This window comes from Haliotis rufescens, unplaced genomic scaffold (genome assembly GCF_023055435.1).
Source record: "Haliotis rufescens isolate VD_foot unplaced genomic scaffold, xgHalRufe1.0.p SCAF_2, whole genome shotgun sequence".
Lineage (NCBI taxonomy): Eukaryota > Metazoa > Mollusca > Gastropoda > Lepetellida > Haliotidae > Haliotis > Haliotis rufescens.
The window spans coordinates 7,434,095-7,449,340 of NW_025963890.1; the positions used below are offsets into that span (position 1 = coordinate 7,434,095).

Sequence of the window (15,246 nt, forward strand, 5' to 3'; positions counted from 1 at the left end):
CAAGTTCTAAGGCCCTACATGATTTGTCACAAATACATTTACTCATACCGCATATAATCAAATAATATTTTCCATACCACATCATCGCTACATAGATCGATGTATATAAACCATTTTCCCTTAAAAAAATGATATATCTGTGCCATATGACATATATGTCATTTTTACATTTCATAATGTGTTAGTTCTCTCAAAATATCTCCAAAAATCAATATGGGAATCTAATATGTAAATGGTACAAAAATAATTCGCAGCAAAGAAAGTAAGTTGATAAGACAGCACCACGGGACAGAAGCTGTCTGCTACGAATGTCCTCGTGGACGCGAACTTTCGTTGTGGGCATAAACATCGCGACTAAAACTTACAATTTCCTTAGGAATAGTATGTTCTATGCTGTTAGAGTTGGTAGAAATCCAGGAATATACAGAACATGGTAATAGACGTTTTGTGACATGATTCAATAAGTCTGAAGTAGCCAAGTAAACTCGAACACAATATCGAAAGCAGGAAATATTTTAGGAAATACCGAAATTCGATCATTCATACGTCAGACGTTGGCTCAGAACGAGAAGGGTCTTGGGCCTACAAGATCAAACAACGGTAACAGTAGCTTTCGTTCCCTCCATGAAATATAATGTTTTGACACTTTCAGAAAAGTATGCAAATAAGTTACCTGTGCAAACTTTACCCCCTAGTGGGCTAGTGTGAAATGTATAGCGTAGGCGTTAGCTATATCAAGCACAGGTCAGCGTGCACTAGAAAGGGAAATGTGATACACTTCTTGGCGCCAAAGGAGAGAGGAAGGGAAAGGAACTACTGCACTCGGACTACATACATTTGTTGTGTATTGTTTGTATTACAGCTCGTAACTTTTGTTTGTTTGTTACAATTCCTTGCACGGGAATTTCAAGGGTGTGAAATATGGACAAGGCGAGATCGGTATAGGGGAGATAATCGGGATTTTTTTGATGACACTACATGTGCTTGGGTGTGGTTTCCTATTTTGGATACTAACAGTTGTGTTTGACAGAAACTTATGAGAATGTTATGATGTATTGTTATGAATATTGCTTACAGAACCCGTACCTTGGAAAATAAAGGTTCTCATGTGGATGTGTATGCGATGCCATCTGGGTACCTTTACTAATGACACATTTTAGTGTTAATTATGAACTGTCATAGGCTATCATCATGTTATATACATAAACTTAATAAAATCATGAATGTCAAATATAAAAAGAATTTGAAACTCTGCTGATGAATATATTATTTTAGAATTTACCAATGCCTCATAGTTTTGTTAGGATGCTCAATAGGTAATAGACCATGACCCAAACAAGATTGATAAAGAATTGAAATGATATATTCGAGACTACACAAACCAAATTGAATGAAAAATAATCATAAAATAGTTTGAAAAATATAAATTCTAAAATTGCGAACCTGCAGATGATGCACAGCTAAAAATTGGTCATTGCTATATACTTTTAGCATGTTTAGACTAAATTATTTTCATCCAAATACACATCACATTAGCATGATTTTCAAGATCATGATATTATATTATTAATAGAAATATTATGCATTAAGCAATTTAAAGAAGTAGAGGCAGATGTGAGGTTTTGTTGCAGGTATGGAACTGAGCCTTCTTTGTTCAACTATTGATAATACTTTTTTTGTATGTCTTTCATCGAACAGCTAGGCACACAGATTGCATAAAGTAAGTTGGAAAGGCAGCTGATGTATTTTTGTCAAATATTTCTGAACACATGTTACCCGTTAGCCTTGTGGTCACAGAGTGGACAAAGCAATCTTTGTGTAGCATTGATCATTCATGTTTCAGGTTGGAGTGTAAGGCGCAAGTATCTGAATTTCCCTGTGCAAGATACAAAAAATTTGCAACTGAGGATCTAGCCTGGGATTTTGTGAATTCAGGTGAGCAGAATTGGTAATCGAATTGCTTCATAAATTAAACTTAGATATTTTATTGAATGAGTGTTGTTCAACAGTGTTCTTTCATGCATAACGTAAAATCATTTGGTTTGTCAGCTTTGAAATGTATTATTTTCAGCACTAGAATACAAACTAGTGCACTCAAGAAAATACTAGTGTCCACTAGTAGTGCAGATATCAAATATTTGAAAAAAAACCACATGAAAATGTCCTAATGCCCTTTGTATTTGTCAAAAGCACTAGCCATGCTTCAGCTCTACCTAACAATAGGAGATAATTGAAATTGTTCTCAATGATTAGTGTTTACCTAATGATGCTGATCAAGTCATTATTATGTTGACAAATGTACTGAGTTTTTGTCAGTATGGACAATAAAAATCAGTTGTTTAGCATATATGTCCATACTTTAATTGGCATTCTAGGAGTTGATCTAATTAATCACAAATACTGGTATGGATGTAGCGGCTTGTTTTTTACATTTTATGGGATATTTTGGGCAGATTATTAAGCCAACATTTAAGGGACTGTCCAGCTTCAAAGTGTATTTACAGGATGGGATGTTTATGCATAAATTACAATAGGACTATGGCTTTGACTACAAAGGGAAGCCTGTTTGTACATACCCAGAAGCCATATCCTTTGGTAATCTAATGTGTACACACCACACCCTGTATATATATATATATACTCCTACCTGGACAGTGTCTCTTTTGTTTGACAAAGCACTAGTCTCTGGTTTCTGCACAGAAATGTTATATATCCTGTAAATAAAGAATTGTAATCTCTGTCATTGCTTTTTATTAACTCAACTGGTCTAAGACCAGGAAAACTATCACATCCATTGTCAGAATGTCCTTCTGTAGCTTCATTTTAGATCTTCACAGTTTTCAACCAACCCACTGACAAATGATACTGAAACTGGACATTTCATCTCACCACCAGTGTTTCATAAGATTGTGATTTGTTTGTTTTTTAATCCAAACTGCAGTCATTAGTGCATGTATTTGGTATAATAGGATTTTTTATTCTGCTATATTCATGTTTCTTATACACATGTATGTAGAGTAATTTTGTGAAACAAATGGCTTTGGGACATTTTCATGATATTATCAACTTTTGATAGGATATCTTTATTATCATCACCATATGACCCTTAGGACATTTAGGATGACAATCAGTCAATGTCCTGGGAAATGAACCCATCTGAAATCCTGATGTGTATATGTTATTATAAATTGGAAAGTTTCCAAATCATGACATGTCACACAAGGTCTTTTTTATTTATTTTTTGTCTTTGTTTGTAAAATGATCCAAGCTAGAATGCTTTCATTACTTCCTTCTTCCATTTTTTCCCAGGTGAAAGTACCTTCTCTCATCACATTTTTCCTGTACCAAGTATGGCAGACTCAACAGCTTCTTTGAATGCAGTTCGCAAAACAGCCAAGAAATTACAGAGTCAGCATGAAGTGATGTTATCAACCTATGGGACACTGTGTGAGCAGATTGATTCCCTAGAAGAAGCACAAGGGGGGTCCAGCCTTAAGCGATCCAGCTCTGATGGACCATCGGACAAGGGAAGCAAGAAACTCAAAACTGAAGACTCCTCTGATGCTACCGGCTGGTCTGGTGGGTGCAGTTTGGTTCATTTGTAAATTTGAAACATGACATAATTTGTTTCTTACCTTTGGACATGTGAGTCTCTAGTGTTTCTATCTTTATCATGTTGACACTAATCTGAAGACCGAGTACATTCTGTTCGATCTTTGCTGATAAATGTCATATGATAACACTGAAACAGACCATAAATGATGCTAAGTTTGGCCTAGTGAACTCAAATGATTTTGGCACATACTGTTAATACACTGTTTGAAATTGAGAGAAAGTCACTTTGTCAATGTCATAGACTAAATGTTCAAATTGATCAAGTTAGTGGGTGCTTAACTTCAAATACATGTAGTATGGCTAAAATCATCAGAGATTCCAGGAGCCTTCTGAATTTCTTACACTGTTCAGCTTGTGTGGGTAGGTGCTATTGGTAAAGTAAACTCTTTCTACTGAGTTGTAGAGAATACACATTATTTTTATGTTATTTTGCATAAGCTACTTCCGCATTCTTTGCACATTTTACAACACTAATTTGCGGTGAGGATGGGTACTGAACATGGATAAAATTTGTCTACATTGCCGTCGTACTTAGACCATGGGCCACTGCTGATCCTCACAACCATTTGGTGTGATTGCCGTGGCTGACTCTGCTGAGCGATCATTGTCTCAATATCACTCCCCTTCTACAAGTTAATCGGATTGTCGAAAAGTCGGGATCCTTCCCTTTCCTACAACTCCAACCATCAGCGACAAGACTTTCAGCGTTTGTCCCCGGACCACCTTCAGCACAGCGAATACAAGGATCGTCCACACAGCTGGGATTGATACCCCACACATCTGGATCCATATCATCATATGTTCGATTACCATATGTTCGATTTTAACCGGTTGATCGACTCCCTGAACTTCCAAATCAGAGCGACACACATTCCTGGAATCAACTGTGTCATAGCTGACTCTCTCTCCCAACCAGACCAACCCTCTCCAACGGAATAGCATCTCCACCTGACAAATTGTCCAGTGGATTTGCCAACTTTACACAAGCCAAGACATCAACCTCTCTGCAACCGGGTTCAACGCTCAGCCATCTTGGTCATGTCACTCTGGCCATGTCGTGGAAGAACCTAATGTCTAAACCTTTACCCAACCCTCATTCCACCTCAGGTAATTCAGAAGGCCAACCACCGCTTTTATAGCTGGTATAGATGGCAGAAAAAAAGTCACACCGTCTGCCTCTGCAGGACGATCTTCTGCTCCAGCCTCACTCTCACCTACTGCATCCATCACCTGAAACCCTCCCATCTTTGTGTTTGGCACACCTCCAGAAGTCCCTTGTCGCCAAAGGGTATTTGTCTATGCAAAGAGAGTAGCCAAGACTATCACTGAGGCTCACCGTTCCCCCACTAAAGCCTTTAACGACTATTAGTGGAAAGCGTTCAAAGCCTACTGTTGTGCTTGTGACGTCTTCTAGATCTCAACAGGTTCGGAGTATCTGCATCATCAATCGGCGCTCTACTCTGAAGCTTCAAAATTCTACTTTGGCTACTTATCTCACTGCAATCAACTCTGTCATTGTCACTACGACCAGATGAAAGATCACCACAGTCCTTAAATCAAGCCCTGATTTGCTAGGAAAGGACTTTAAGCTGATCCCCCCTAAGACAGTATTACTCCTGGCCCCTGCCACTGCTGCTAGAGTCAGTGAAATCCATGCTCTCATCATTAACATGGTCAAGTTTGAGAGAATACAGAATGGGAAGGTCTTTCTGTGCCTTCGCTGGGACTGTATCGCGAAGAATAAGCTTGCGGGACACCCAGACCACTCATTTGCATCCATCCTGAACCCAGATTACCTTGAAGTCACAACCTTATGCCTGGTTAGAGAGTATCTACCTTGAGGCTAAATGGCCACTTCGGCTCGCCCGTAAGAGACTCTTCATCCCCACGTCAACAGCGGCCACCACTGAAGCCCCCTGTACTACAGTTTGCTTTTGGCTTTATTCGACTATCCTGCAGGCCTACGCCTTCGCTGGATTGCCACTGCCTGTGACATCAAATCCTCATGAGACTAGAGCCATCGCCTCTACCATGGCCTGACACAGGAATTGCACCCTGTCTGTCATCATGGAGGGTTGTTTTGGGAAATCTGATACTGTCTTCACTTCCCGCTATCTCTGTGACATCTCCATCACCAACATGCAGGGCCTCCACCAGTTTGGTTCGTTGGTCCTGGCGCAACAATTTATGACCGCACACTAGGCCAGATAGACGATACTGGTATTGGTGCCTGCTATCCGGTACTCTGTATCCTGTATATACAGTATAAATATTAGAATTGTCGCTCCTGTGTTTATTGTCTTAATAATTTTGGTTCCTAAACTGAGTACCCAGTGGAGGTCGAGCATCCTCGTCTGTAGAGACTCCGGTAGAATTTGCCCAAGGCGTGACCATTTTGGCGGTGTCCCATTCCCTTACCCACTCACCTCTGCTTAAAGAATGTGATGTTTTGATATGGGTTTGAAGATCCTCTTGTGGATGTTGTCGATCCTTCCTCTTCTCGCATCTTAACATGCTTCAATCCCGCAGGCATGGTTGATAGCTTTGAAGAAGCGGTAAAGGAGATACCAAGCTGCCCCACCCTATTGGCCGTCGGGGATAGTGGTGTTATCTGTGATGTAGAACCGATTTCCTGGAGACCCCTTCCAGAGCACTTATAAGTCATACGCTGAATTGAATCCTATCCAAGCAATTCTGTCGTTCTTTTAACGATATCCTACTTGAAAACATGTAACACGTCTTCTATCCAATTTCAGGTTGTTACGTCTGATTAAAATAAAGGGGCTATATCACCTGTTAAGGTGTTTTTACCAGCTCACGAGTTTGTGTCTTATGACACTCGGCAGTGTTATAGATTCTCTTATTGGTATATCTGTTTAACACCGGCTACCTCATGTCTGTCTCACGGTTGTAGTCTCTACAGGGTAGGGTATCTGTGCCCCACAGTCCAACTGTGGGATTAATGCATTTATAAGATGGGATAAGTGTTAAAACTTGTAAATTTTACATTAAATTGTATATTTATATAGTTAGCCTATTTCACATGCTATATGCCCGCCCGACCATTACCCACATAACAGCTCCTCTTGCCTGTCGGCTCTAAGAAAGAGAATGGTGTGGCAGGGGTAATCAGGTGATCAGATCGTGTAAGGTCAAAATGTACAGGATTACAGGGGGCGGTCGGGTAGCCTAGTGGTTAAAGGGTTCGATTCCCGACATGGGTACAATGTGTGAAGCCCATTTCTGGTGTCCCCCGCCCTGATGTTGCTGGAATATTGCTAAAAGCGGCTTAAAACCATACTCACTCACACTCACTCACAGGATTACAGTGCGTGACCCGTTTGTTGTGGTAGTGACTATGGTGTTCTGGGATGGGTTTTTTTAAGCTGGAAAATTTGTTCAATGCATTGTGTGAGATAGGATGTGTATATAAATAGAATATATACTCGGACCCGTGGTACTGCGGCTTTCATCGTATCTCGGCATTTGTGGTTTCTGGTAGTTCATGCGGGACACATATCCTAGCAGCCATTTACTAATGCAAATTAGTAACCAGGAAGTGCTTGTTACATAAATAATTTCAATTTCTGCAGAATGTTCCGTCTACAGTAAGGATTTATTAACATGTTGATACTTACTTCCGACATCTTTTTAATATTGCCTTAGCCCCATATATCTATGGACTATGATATAACACACAGTTTACCAAGTGAATGCAAGGCCCGGTTTTCACTTGGCGCGACTTATGTAAATAATGAACTTTTATCGGTAAAATATGCATTGTTAGATAAAATAAATGACATCTGATATAGAGAACATGAATATTCCATAAAGGTTAGTGAGTGTGTTTTGTTCCGTGTAGCGTACATGACAAGTACCGCGATACCCTGAGGTTGCCGGCTTAAATTTAGTGTAAAATTTATATTTCAGTGAATATTAAATATAGTTTTCTCCATAAACCAGGTACTCCATTCACCGACTCCAGTGCTCCCTCAGTCTACACTGACGGGGCATGTTTCAACAATGGAAAGAAAGGAGCAGTGGCTGGGATAGGGGTTTTCTGGGGCCCGGGACACAAGAAGTAAGTCCACAATAACTGTTGAGTGTGTGGATGGTTTTCATACAATCCTGGGACCCGTGAAGATTCCGGGGTAGAATAGGTTTTCAGCAACCCATACTTGCCGTAAAAGGCAACTATGCTTGTCGTAAAAGGCGACTACCGGGATCAGGTGGTCAGGCTCGCTGACTTGGTTGATACATGTCATCGATCCCAATTGCATGGATCGATGCTCATGATGTCAATCACTGGATTGTCTGGTCCAGACTCAATTATTTTACAGACCGCCGTCATATAGCTGGAATATTGCTGAGTGCGGCGTTAAACAACAAACAAACAAACAAACAAACAAACAATCATGCAATCCTGAAAACAGGAAGTGTTATTGCTTGAGTTTGTACTAATAGTTATAGGTAGCAAGATATCAGATAACATATTCTGTGAGGTATTTTTGTTTGTGGTGCAGAATAAACAGGTTGTAACATGACAAGTGGTGTAAAACTTTACCTGGCCGATGAAGTCACCACAAATAACATGTCTTCCATTAGCCATGGACTGTGTGCATGAATTTCTCCTAAGCTATCAAAATGACTCTGTGTTTGAATTTTTGTCGCACAATATGCAATTATCATGCAACAACAAAACTAACTACTTAAATATCAACTAATATTGTTGAAAAATAAAAGGAAACAGATATACTGACATGTCTGTTATATATGGTATACTCTACTGGCATATTTACAGTATACTTGTGTCCTGTTTTTCCAGTAACTGTTCTGAAAGGTTGGGTGGCAGACCAACAAACAACAGAGCTGAGATACATGTGAGTACAGACAGTCATACTGTACAGATAATATTCCAATACACTTTCAAACAACAAATAGACGTTACTCCGTTACGTATAAAGAATATCTGATGGCAGAAGGCACTTTTGACTGTTGTCTGTTTTTTCAGTTCAGTCCATTGTAATCAGCTACAGTCTAGTGTACCTTTAAAAGTTAAACATAGAGTGAAAGTCAGAATTGTTATTTGTTATACCTCTATTAAGTATCTTGCTATTCCATTGATTAATCTGTACCAAGTGATGAAACAATCCATTTCAATGTGGACATTGAAATCATGGGACTACACTGACCTTGAATATTGACTCTTCACATGATCAGTATTGACCTGTCATGTGATGAATATTGACTCGTCTTCTAGCAAACAAGATGGTGTCTGGTACGAACGTTTCACAGTTCGCAGCTAAGTTACTGTAATGAAATGGAGAACGGTTTAGAGACTTCATAAACTTCAAACTAATTTCAGTGTAATAAAACAAATGATTACTATTGACAAGGTCAATATCCGAAAACAAGGACCCTCTTACCTGACCCCTCCAGCCGTCTGACCAGGCCCCCTCAGGGGTCGGGTCATGGAGTCCTTGTTTTCGCATATTGACCTCGTCAAGAGTAATTATTTGTATGATATGTTTCAAGAACTGTTAGGCCCTGGAAATAATGTTTTCCTGAAGAAATGTTTTGAGATTCACTCTAGAAGTGTTCCATTTATTTTGTCTGTATCGCCCCGATTATGTTTCTAGGTTTGTCAGCACCATGCCCGTGCTGATGGGTTTCACCGAACTGGTAAACATCTAAGACCTGCATCACTTCGAGCTTTCCTCCCACATTAAGCTGACACGCCGCTATATAACTGGAATACTGTTAAAAGCGGCGTTAAATCCAACTCACTCACTCACTTTTTTATCTGTAGTTATGTATTGAGTAACTCCTAGTTGCACTTCTGTGCAGGATGAAAGCAATATGTGACTTACTGAAATGTTGTGTTCAGGCTGCAGTGAAGGCTGTGAAGCAGGCCAAATCCATGGGACACAAGAACCTGGTGATTAACACGGACAGTGAATTCCTTATCAACTGTGAGTTATTGTCCAGTTTATTTGCATATTATTTAACTGAACCAGAAATCATTTATTTAACTTTAGGGTTTGAGTTTGTGTTTGTTCTTGAACTTCAGGACATGTTTACAGTTTTATTTTTTTTATTAAGGAACATCAGGTCCTAGATAAATTCCGTAAAGAAAATATCATTGAAAGGCTCGTTTTTTTCCTGAAATATTAGTTGATTTAAATGTATCATTAATGTTAATAATGTTGGAGAACCATGTAGAGGCGACCACCTCCGTGGCCTAATGGTAGAGCGTCCTCCCGGAGAGCTGAAGGTCTGTGGTTCGATCCCCGACCACGTCATACAAAAAGACATTAAAAGATGGTACTTGTTGTTACCCTGTCTGGCACTCGGCATTAAGGGGCTAAAACAAGGACTGGTCGGCTCGGAGTCAGTATACTGTGTCTAAATGGGGTATTCATGTTAAACTGCGGCATCGTATCTCAGTGAGCTAGCACTATATATCGGCATCAGTCCGGACTAGTACAAGCAGCAACACACATACATACACGTGCATGCACATCGCTATATAAGTGCAATAATCTTGGACACGACGTTAAACCCCATTTCACCTCACCTCAGGGGCGGTCGGGTAGCCTAGTGGTTAAAGCGTTAGCTCGTCACGCCGAAGACCCGGGTTCGATTCCCGACATGGGTACAATGTGTGAAGCCCATTTCTGGTGTCCCCCGCTGTGATATTGCTGGAATATTGCTAAAAGCGGCGTAAAACCTCACTCACTCACTCACTCACTCACCTCACCTCACCTCACCTCACCTCACCTCACCTCACCTCACCTCACCCCATGTAGAAGCTGTTGTGTTTCTAGTTTTTAATGACTGGGTTTCATGGTATACAGATTTACAACTTATACACACAATACTTTTGTTATTCTATTCAATGTTGGTTTAGAATATGATATCTAAGGAAGTCTTACATTTAAAAGATAATCTAACATGCTTATGATTTGCAAGATAGCTAAGACCGTGTAGAGAAGATATTTGCAGTGTTAGCCAGTGCATGTTGATGTGCAGGTATCACCAAGTGGATAAAGGGATGGAAGAAGAAGGGGTGGAAGACCTCAGCTGGGTCGGATGTAGCCAATAAGGAGGACATCCAGACCCTGGACGAAGCCCTTCAAGGACTGAATGTCAAATGGGTGAGCAACAAGGCAACTCGTTTAGAATCTCTGCACAAAATCTTCTACACAAGCATGATATGGATATAATTAGAACAGTAGAGCAAATAATACTTTATTTTTTATTGTTATTTCTTATTAGCTGTGGCCCAGGAGAAACGATTGTGTTTGTTTGTTTGTTGTTTAACGCCACACTCAGCAATATTCCAGCTATATGAGGGCGGTCTGTAAAATAATCGAGTCTGGACCAGACAATCCAGTGATCGACATCATGAGCATCAACCAAGTCAGCGAGCCTGACCACCCGATCCTGTTAACGATTGTGTCATGTGTAAGGGTCGGATAATGAGAGTTGTTGCCTATTACTATTATTATATTATACATTTATATTCTGCACTTATCCAGGTACTGGTATGTGCTCAAATGCGGTTTATTTGTTCCCTGACCAGTGGGTCCATATGCATTCCAGTTTTCTTTCTGAACTCCCTGGGGAGTATACAACCAAAGCTGCTTTTAGGCGCTGTAGAGTTTTTACATCCACCTCACCTATCGGGTTCCCATTGCACAGATCGATGCTCATGATGTCAATTACTGGATTGTCTGGTCCAGACTCAATTATTTACAGACCGCTGTCATAAAGCTGAAATATTGCTGAGTACAGCGTTAAACAACAAACAAACAAACATTCCCTGCCGGGTGAACAGAGTCACTTGCCCAGGGTGACACCTCACGTTTTGACACTTGTGTTTCGGGTGTATGAACGTATAAGTGTTTCCATCTGATCATCTACCACCGGATGAGTGGGTTCTTTTGAGTGCACAGGGTGAATATACTTTACATTAGGGTAAGTGACAACAATGTGAAGACAAGTAAACATTGTTGGTCCATAGGCTGAATAGCAACCCAGGCACTTCTAGGATACGATCTCAGCACCTGGTGCTATCTAGCCTGGCCCTTTAGACCGCTTGCCCACTCCGAACCATTATAAAACCAAATTCTCAGGAATAATGTATGTTTTTTTGGTACAAACAAACTTTGACATAACTGATTTTGTTGATTCCTTTACAGCTTGGTATTGTTGTTCGGTTTAGTGAAGTAAATGAGTTCATAGTCACTGACATATCAGCAATGATGAGATCATTTTAGTTTTACTAAATAAAAGAGAAACATTTTCTCTGGTTAGACATTTTAACGGCTCACACCAGTTATGGGCAGCTCTTTTCTAGAATGTTCAATGAACCACTGACATATAAGTTGATTGTATTGACAACAAGGAAGAGATTTCATTTCAAGGATTGAATGAATGCTATAAACTTCTATACTTCGTTACAGATGCATGTTCGTGGACATCAAGGTATCCCTGGAAATGAGGCCGCAGACAAACTTGCCAATGAGGGAGCCAGGAAACCCTCTGTTGACTAGCTGAAAACACATGCAGACAAAATGTAGCCGAACACTATGAGTACTTGTATTCAAATGAGAATGTGGTGATTGGTATCTAAGCTTTCTACAGCTTACAAGTTATTGTACTTCTTTCTATATGATATGTCATCTGTAGGTAAAGTAGCATATAGGTATTGTAGGCTGCATGTGTTTGTTTGCATTTATTTTGATATGGATCCTTGATGCTTTTGCATGAAATATATATACTACTCAATTAAAAGTTAAGGATCGGCCAATTATTTCATATTACAATAGTTTTAATCTGTCATAGCATTACAGATTAACTATAGCAATATGAAAGAATCGGGTGGTCCTCAACTTTTTTTTAGTAGTATAGGTCATTTATTGTTATCAGCTTTCTCATTAAATCATACACAACTATCATGATATCATAGCTAGTTACTACTGCAGAACCTGGCTGGTTGATTGCAAACACTAATATCAGTATGCCAAAGATTATTCTTGCACAGGTGTTATGAGAAATTTGGATAACTTTTATGGATGTTATTCCCTTAACGCAGGTGGTTGGTAGCCTTGCAGCAAGTACACCAGTTACTCTGAGGCGAGAACAAACAGATAATAAACCCTGTATTACTCTACCACTGATATGATTTTGACCAACGATGCATGAATCTCCAGAGTGTTCTACTGGTCATAATGGTTATATAAATGATTTGCATGGTCATATAGACATGTAATTTGTTATAGAGATTATATACTAGTTTATGTTTATGTTTATGTTTTATTGGAGTTGTACTTATTTACTTCATTCACAAATTATGAGTTGAAGTCCCTGTGTCTGTTAATCCTGTTTTAGGTTCGTAGACATTAACTTACTTGTAAACAGAGTTAAGAACTTGCATTCCATTCCCGTACTACTGTGTTGAAGCAATTCTGTTTTGCATAGGAAGATGCATTTGTAGATGTGCCTTACCTTAACAACTTTTTCTTGCTAATTTTGTCAACAAGCAGGATAACTTACACGATCATCATGTTTTGTTCATTGTTACTCTCCAAATTAGGCAATATTCCAGTGATAGGATGGTGACATCAAAGTAAATGAGTCTGGACTATTACAGTGCTTGACATCATGAGCATTGACTTAAGCTGAATAATTTTTACATATTTTAAGCCATCAAGACATGAACTAAGTAAGATTTACTCTGTTCTAAGTTCATTTTGTCTACCCCGCAGTGATGTAACTGCAAGATTAATAGCTGCCTAAAATTCTACTCACTTTGAGAGATACCGTATTCGACGTAATAAGCCCCCAGGGCGCTCTCAAAATTAGAATATAACTTTGGTGAGAGAAAAAACAGTGTTGAAAGATCGTAAATTTCATGGTTTTTGCTGACAGCCTGAAATGATACAAAAGAAAAATCTGTGCATATTATACACGACAGATATATTTTTCAGAAGTTAATTGCCCATAATTAAGAGTGCATATTATACACGAATACATAAGTCTTGTGTACATTGATCAATGGGAAGGGATGCTAATTGGGATTGTTCACTAGCCAATATATTAGCAAATATAGCCGTGGGCGCTTATTAGAGCAGGGCGTTTATTACGTCGAATACGGTAATAACAATGCTTCTTTTCTTTCAACAAAGTTTATTATGTCAAGGAAAGGCATATCTGCATTGTCTGGAGATTCCTATGTACTGACATGACTGCCTTGCTTACTGTGCTCTGCTTATTATGTACAGTACATATTGAATTGTGTTCAATATACATCCTGTCATGAACTGACATGGACATTGTTGCCTTTACTACTTTCAGCTCAAAATTGGGAAAAACTTATCAAAGAATCATTACTTTAATCAGCTTTTTGAAGCACTGGTAATATATTGCAATACACTTTTGTGCACTGAATACTCACCATCGCATGTTATGATGATGTATCACGCGGATGAATGAAAGATATTTTGAACTCATGTTAGATTATTTTATTGCATTTATTTGTGAGGTAAGAATAAAACATTGTTTCTGATTTGAAAAAAGCATTAATGTGGATTAATGAGATATCTTTCCCCACTATTTAGGGCCTTCCCTTGTCACAATGCCAAACTTTGCCGATAGGTTACAAGACATTTATCATTTTGTTTTACATAATTGACCAAGAACAAATTGCACAAAAAAAACCAATTCTTTTGTCCTAGAATGAAATGGACTACCCAGAAAAGGATCTTCCAGGACTCCTGTTAACCTAGTCACATTAACCTGATCACATGGCGAAACCCTGCATTTAATGTCATGTTTATGGACACACAACGTTGCCTTACAAGTCATAGTTTGAATTTGCTTTGTTATGTCATATGGTTTGTTTTCATGTAGAAATAGTACAACTTCTTGAATAAACATTTTGACAAATACTGTTTTTTGCTTTATGGTGAAACTGTTTCTCATTATCGTTTAGTCAACAGGCATTTCAAATGGGCAGATTTCTTGGAGGATGTATTTTGAAAGCTCTGTTTCTTTGTTCAAGACGTATAGAAACATCCAAAGTTTGACATTAAGTGTAATCTTAGCATGTCCTTATGCCCTACAGACTAGTGGGTTTGAATCCCAGGTTCACCCTGATGATTCCGGTTTGTCACAACCATAGTCATGCTTGTTGGTCTGACTAAAGTGGTCTAAGACCTACATTTCAGGATTTTCTCAAACATTATGTGGGGCGGTCGGATAGCCAAGTGGTTAAAGCGTTCGTTCGTCACTCCGAAGACCTGGGTTCAAGTCCCGACATGGATACAATGTGTGAAGCCCATTTCTGGTGTCCCCCACTGTGATATTGCTCGAATATTGCTAAAAGTGACGTATAACCATACTCACTCACTCAAACATTATGCAGCTCACTCACTTTACTAAGAGGTGTTATTGATTCATAAAATCACAGTTCTTGCAAGTTTTTATCAAGTCATTCCAATAACATTGTACCTTAGTCTATCAGTTGACAGCTGATGTATGTACTTACTGATTACCCTAATTAGAGGGGCATAAATACATTACCTATTACTGAACATGGGCAGAAAACAGTAGACTAATTTCTTC

At 39.2% G+C, this 15,246-nt stretch overlaps 1 protein-coding gene across 2 annotated transcripts; it reads left to right on the plus strand.

Moving 5' to 3' along the window:
• The first annotated feature begins 288 nt into the window (after positions 1–288).
• LOC124147980 (ribonuclease H1-like) lies at positions 289–14,570 on the plus strand. Of its 2 annotated transcripts, none has more exons than XM_046518870.2 (8): positions 289–433; positions 1,844–1,935; positions 3,310–3,579; positions 7,579–7,696; positions 8,441–8,495; positions 9,503–9,587; positions 10,648–10,772; positions 12,084–14,570. In XM_046518870.2, the coding sequence occupies exons 1-8, from the start codon at positions 309–311 to the stop codon at positions 12,171–12,173; spliced, it is 960 nt and encodes a 319-aa protein (XP_046374826.1). In that variant the 5' UTR covers positions 289–308; the 3' UTR covers positions 12,174–14,570. The 2 variants fall into 2 exon arrangements, with proteins under 2 accessions (XP_046374826.1, XP_048255518.1); XM_048399561.1 differs by lacking the exon at positions 289–433 and adding an exon at positions 695–849.
• Positions 14,571–15,246: the final 676 nt, after the last annotated feature.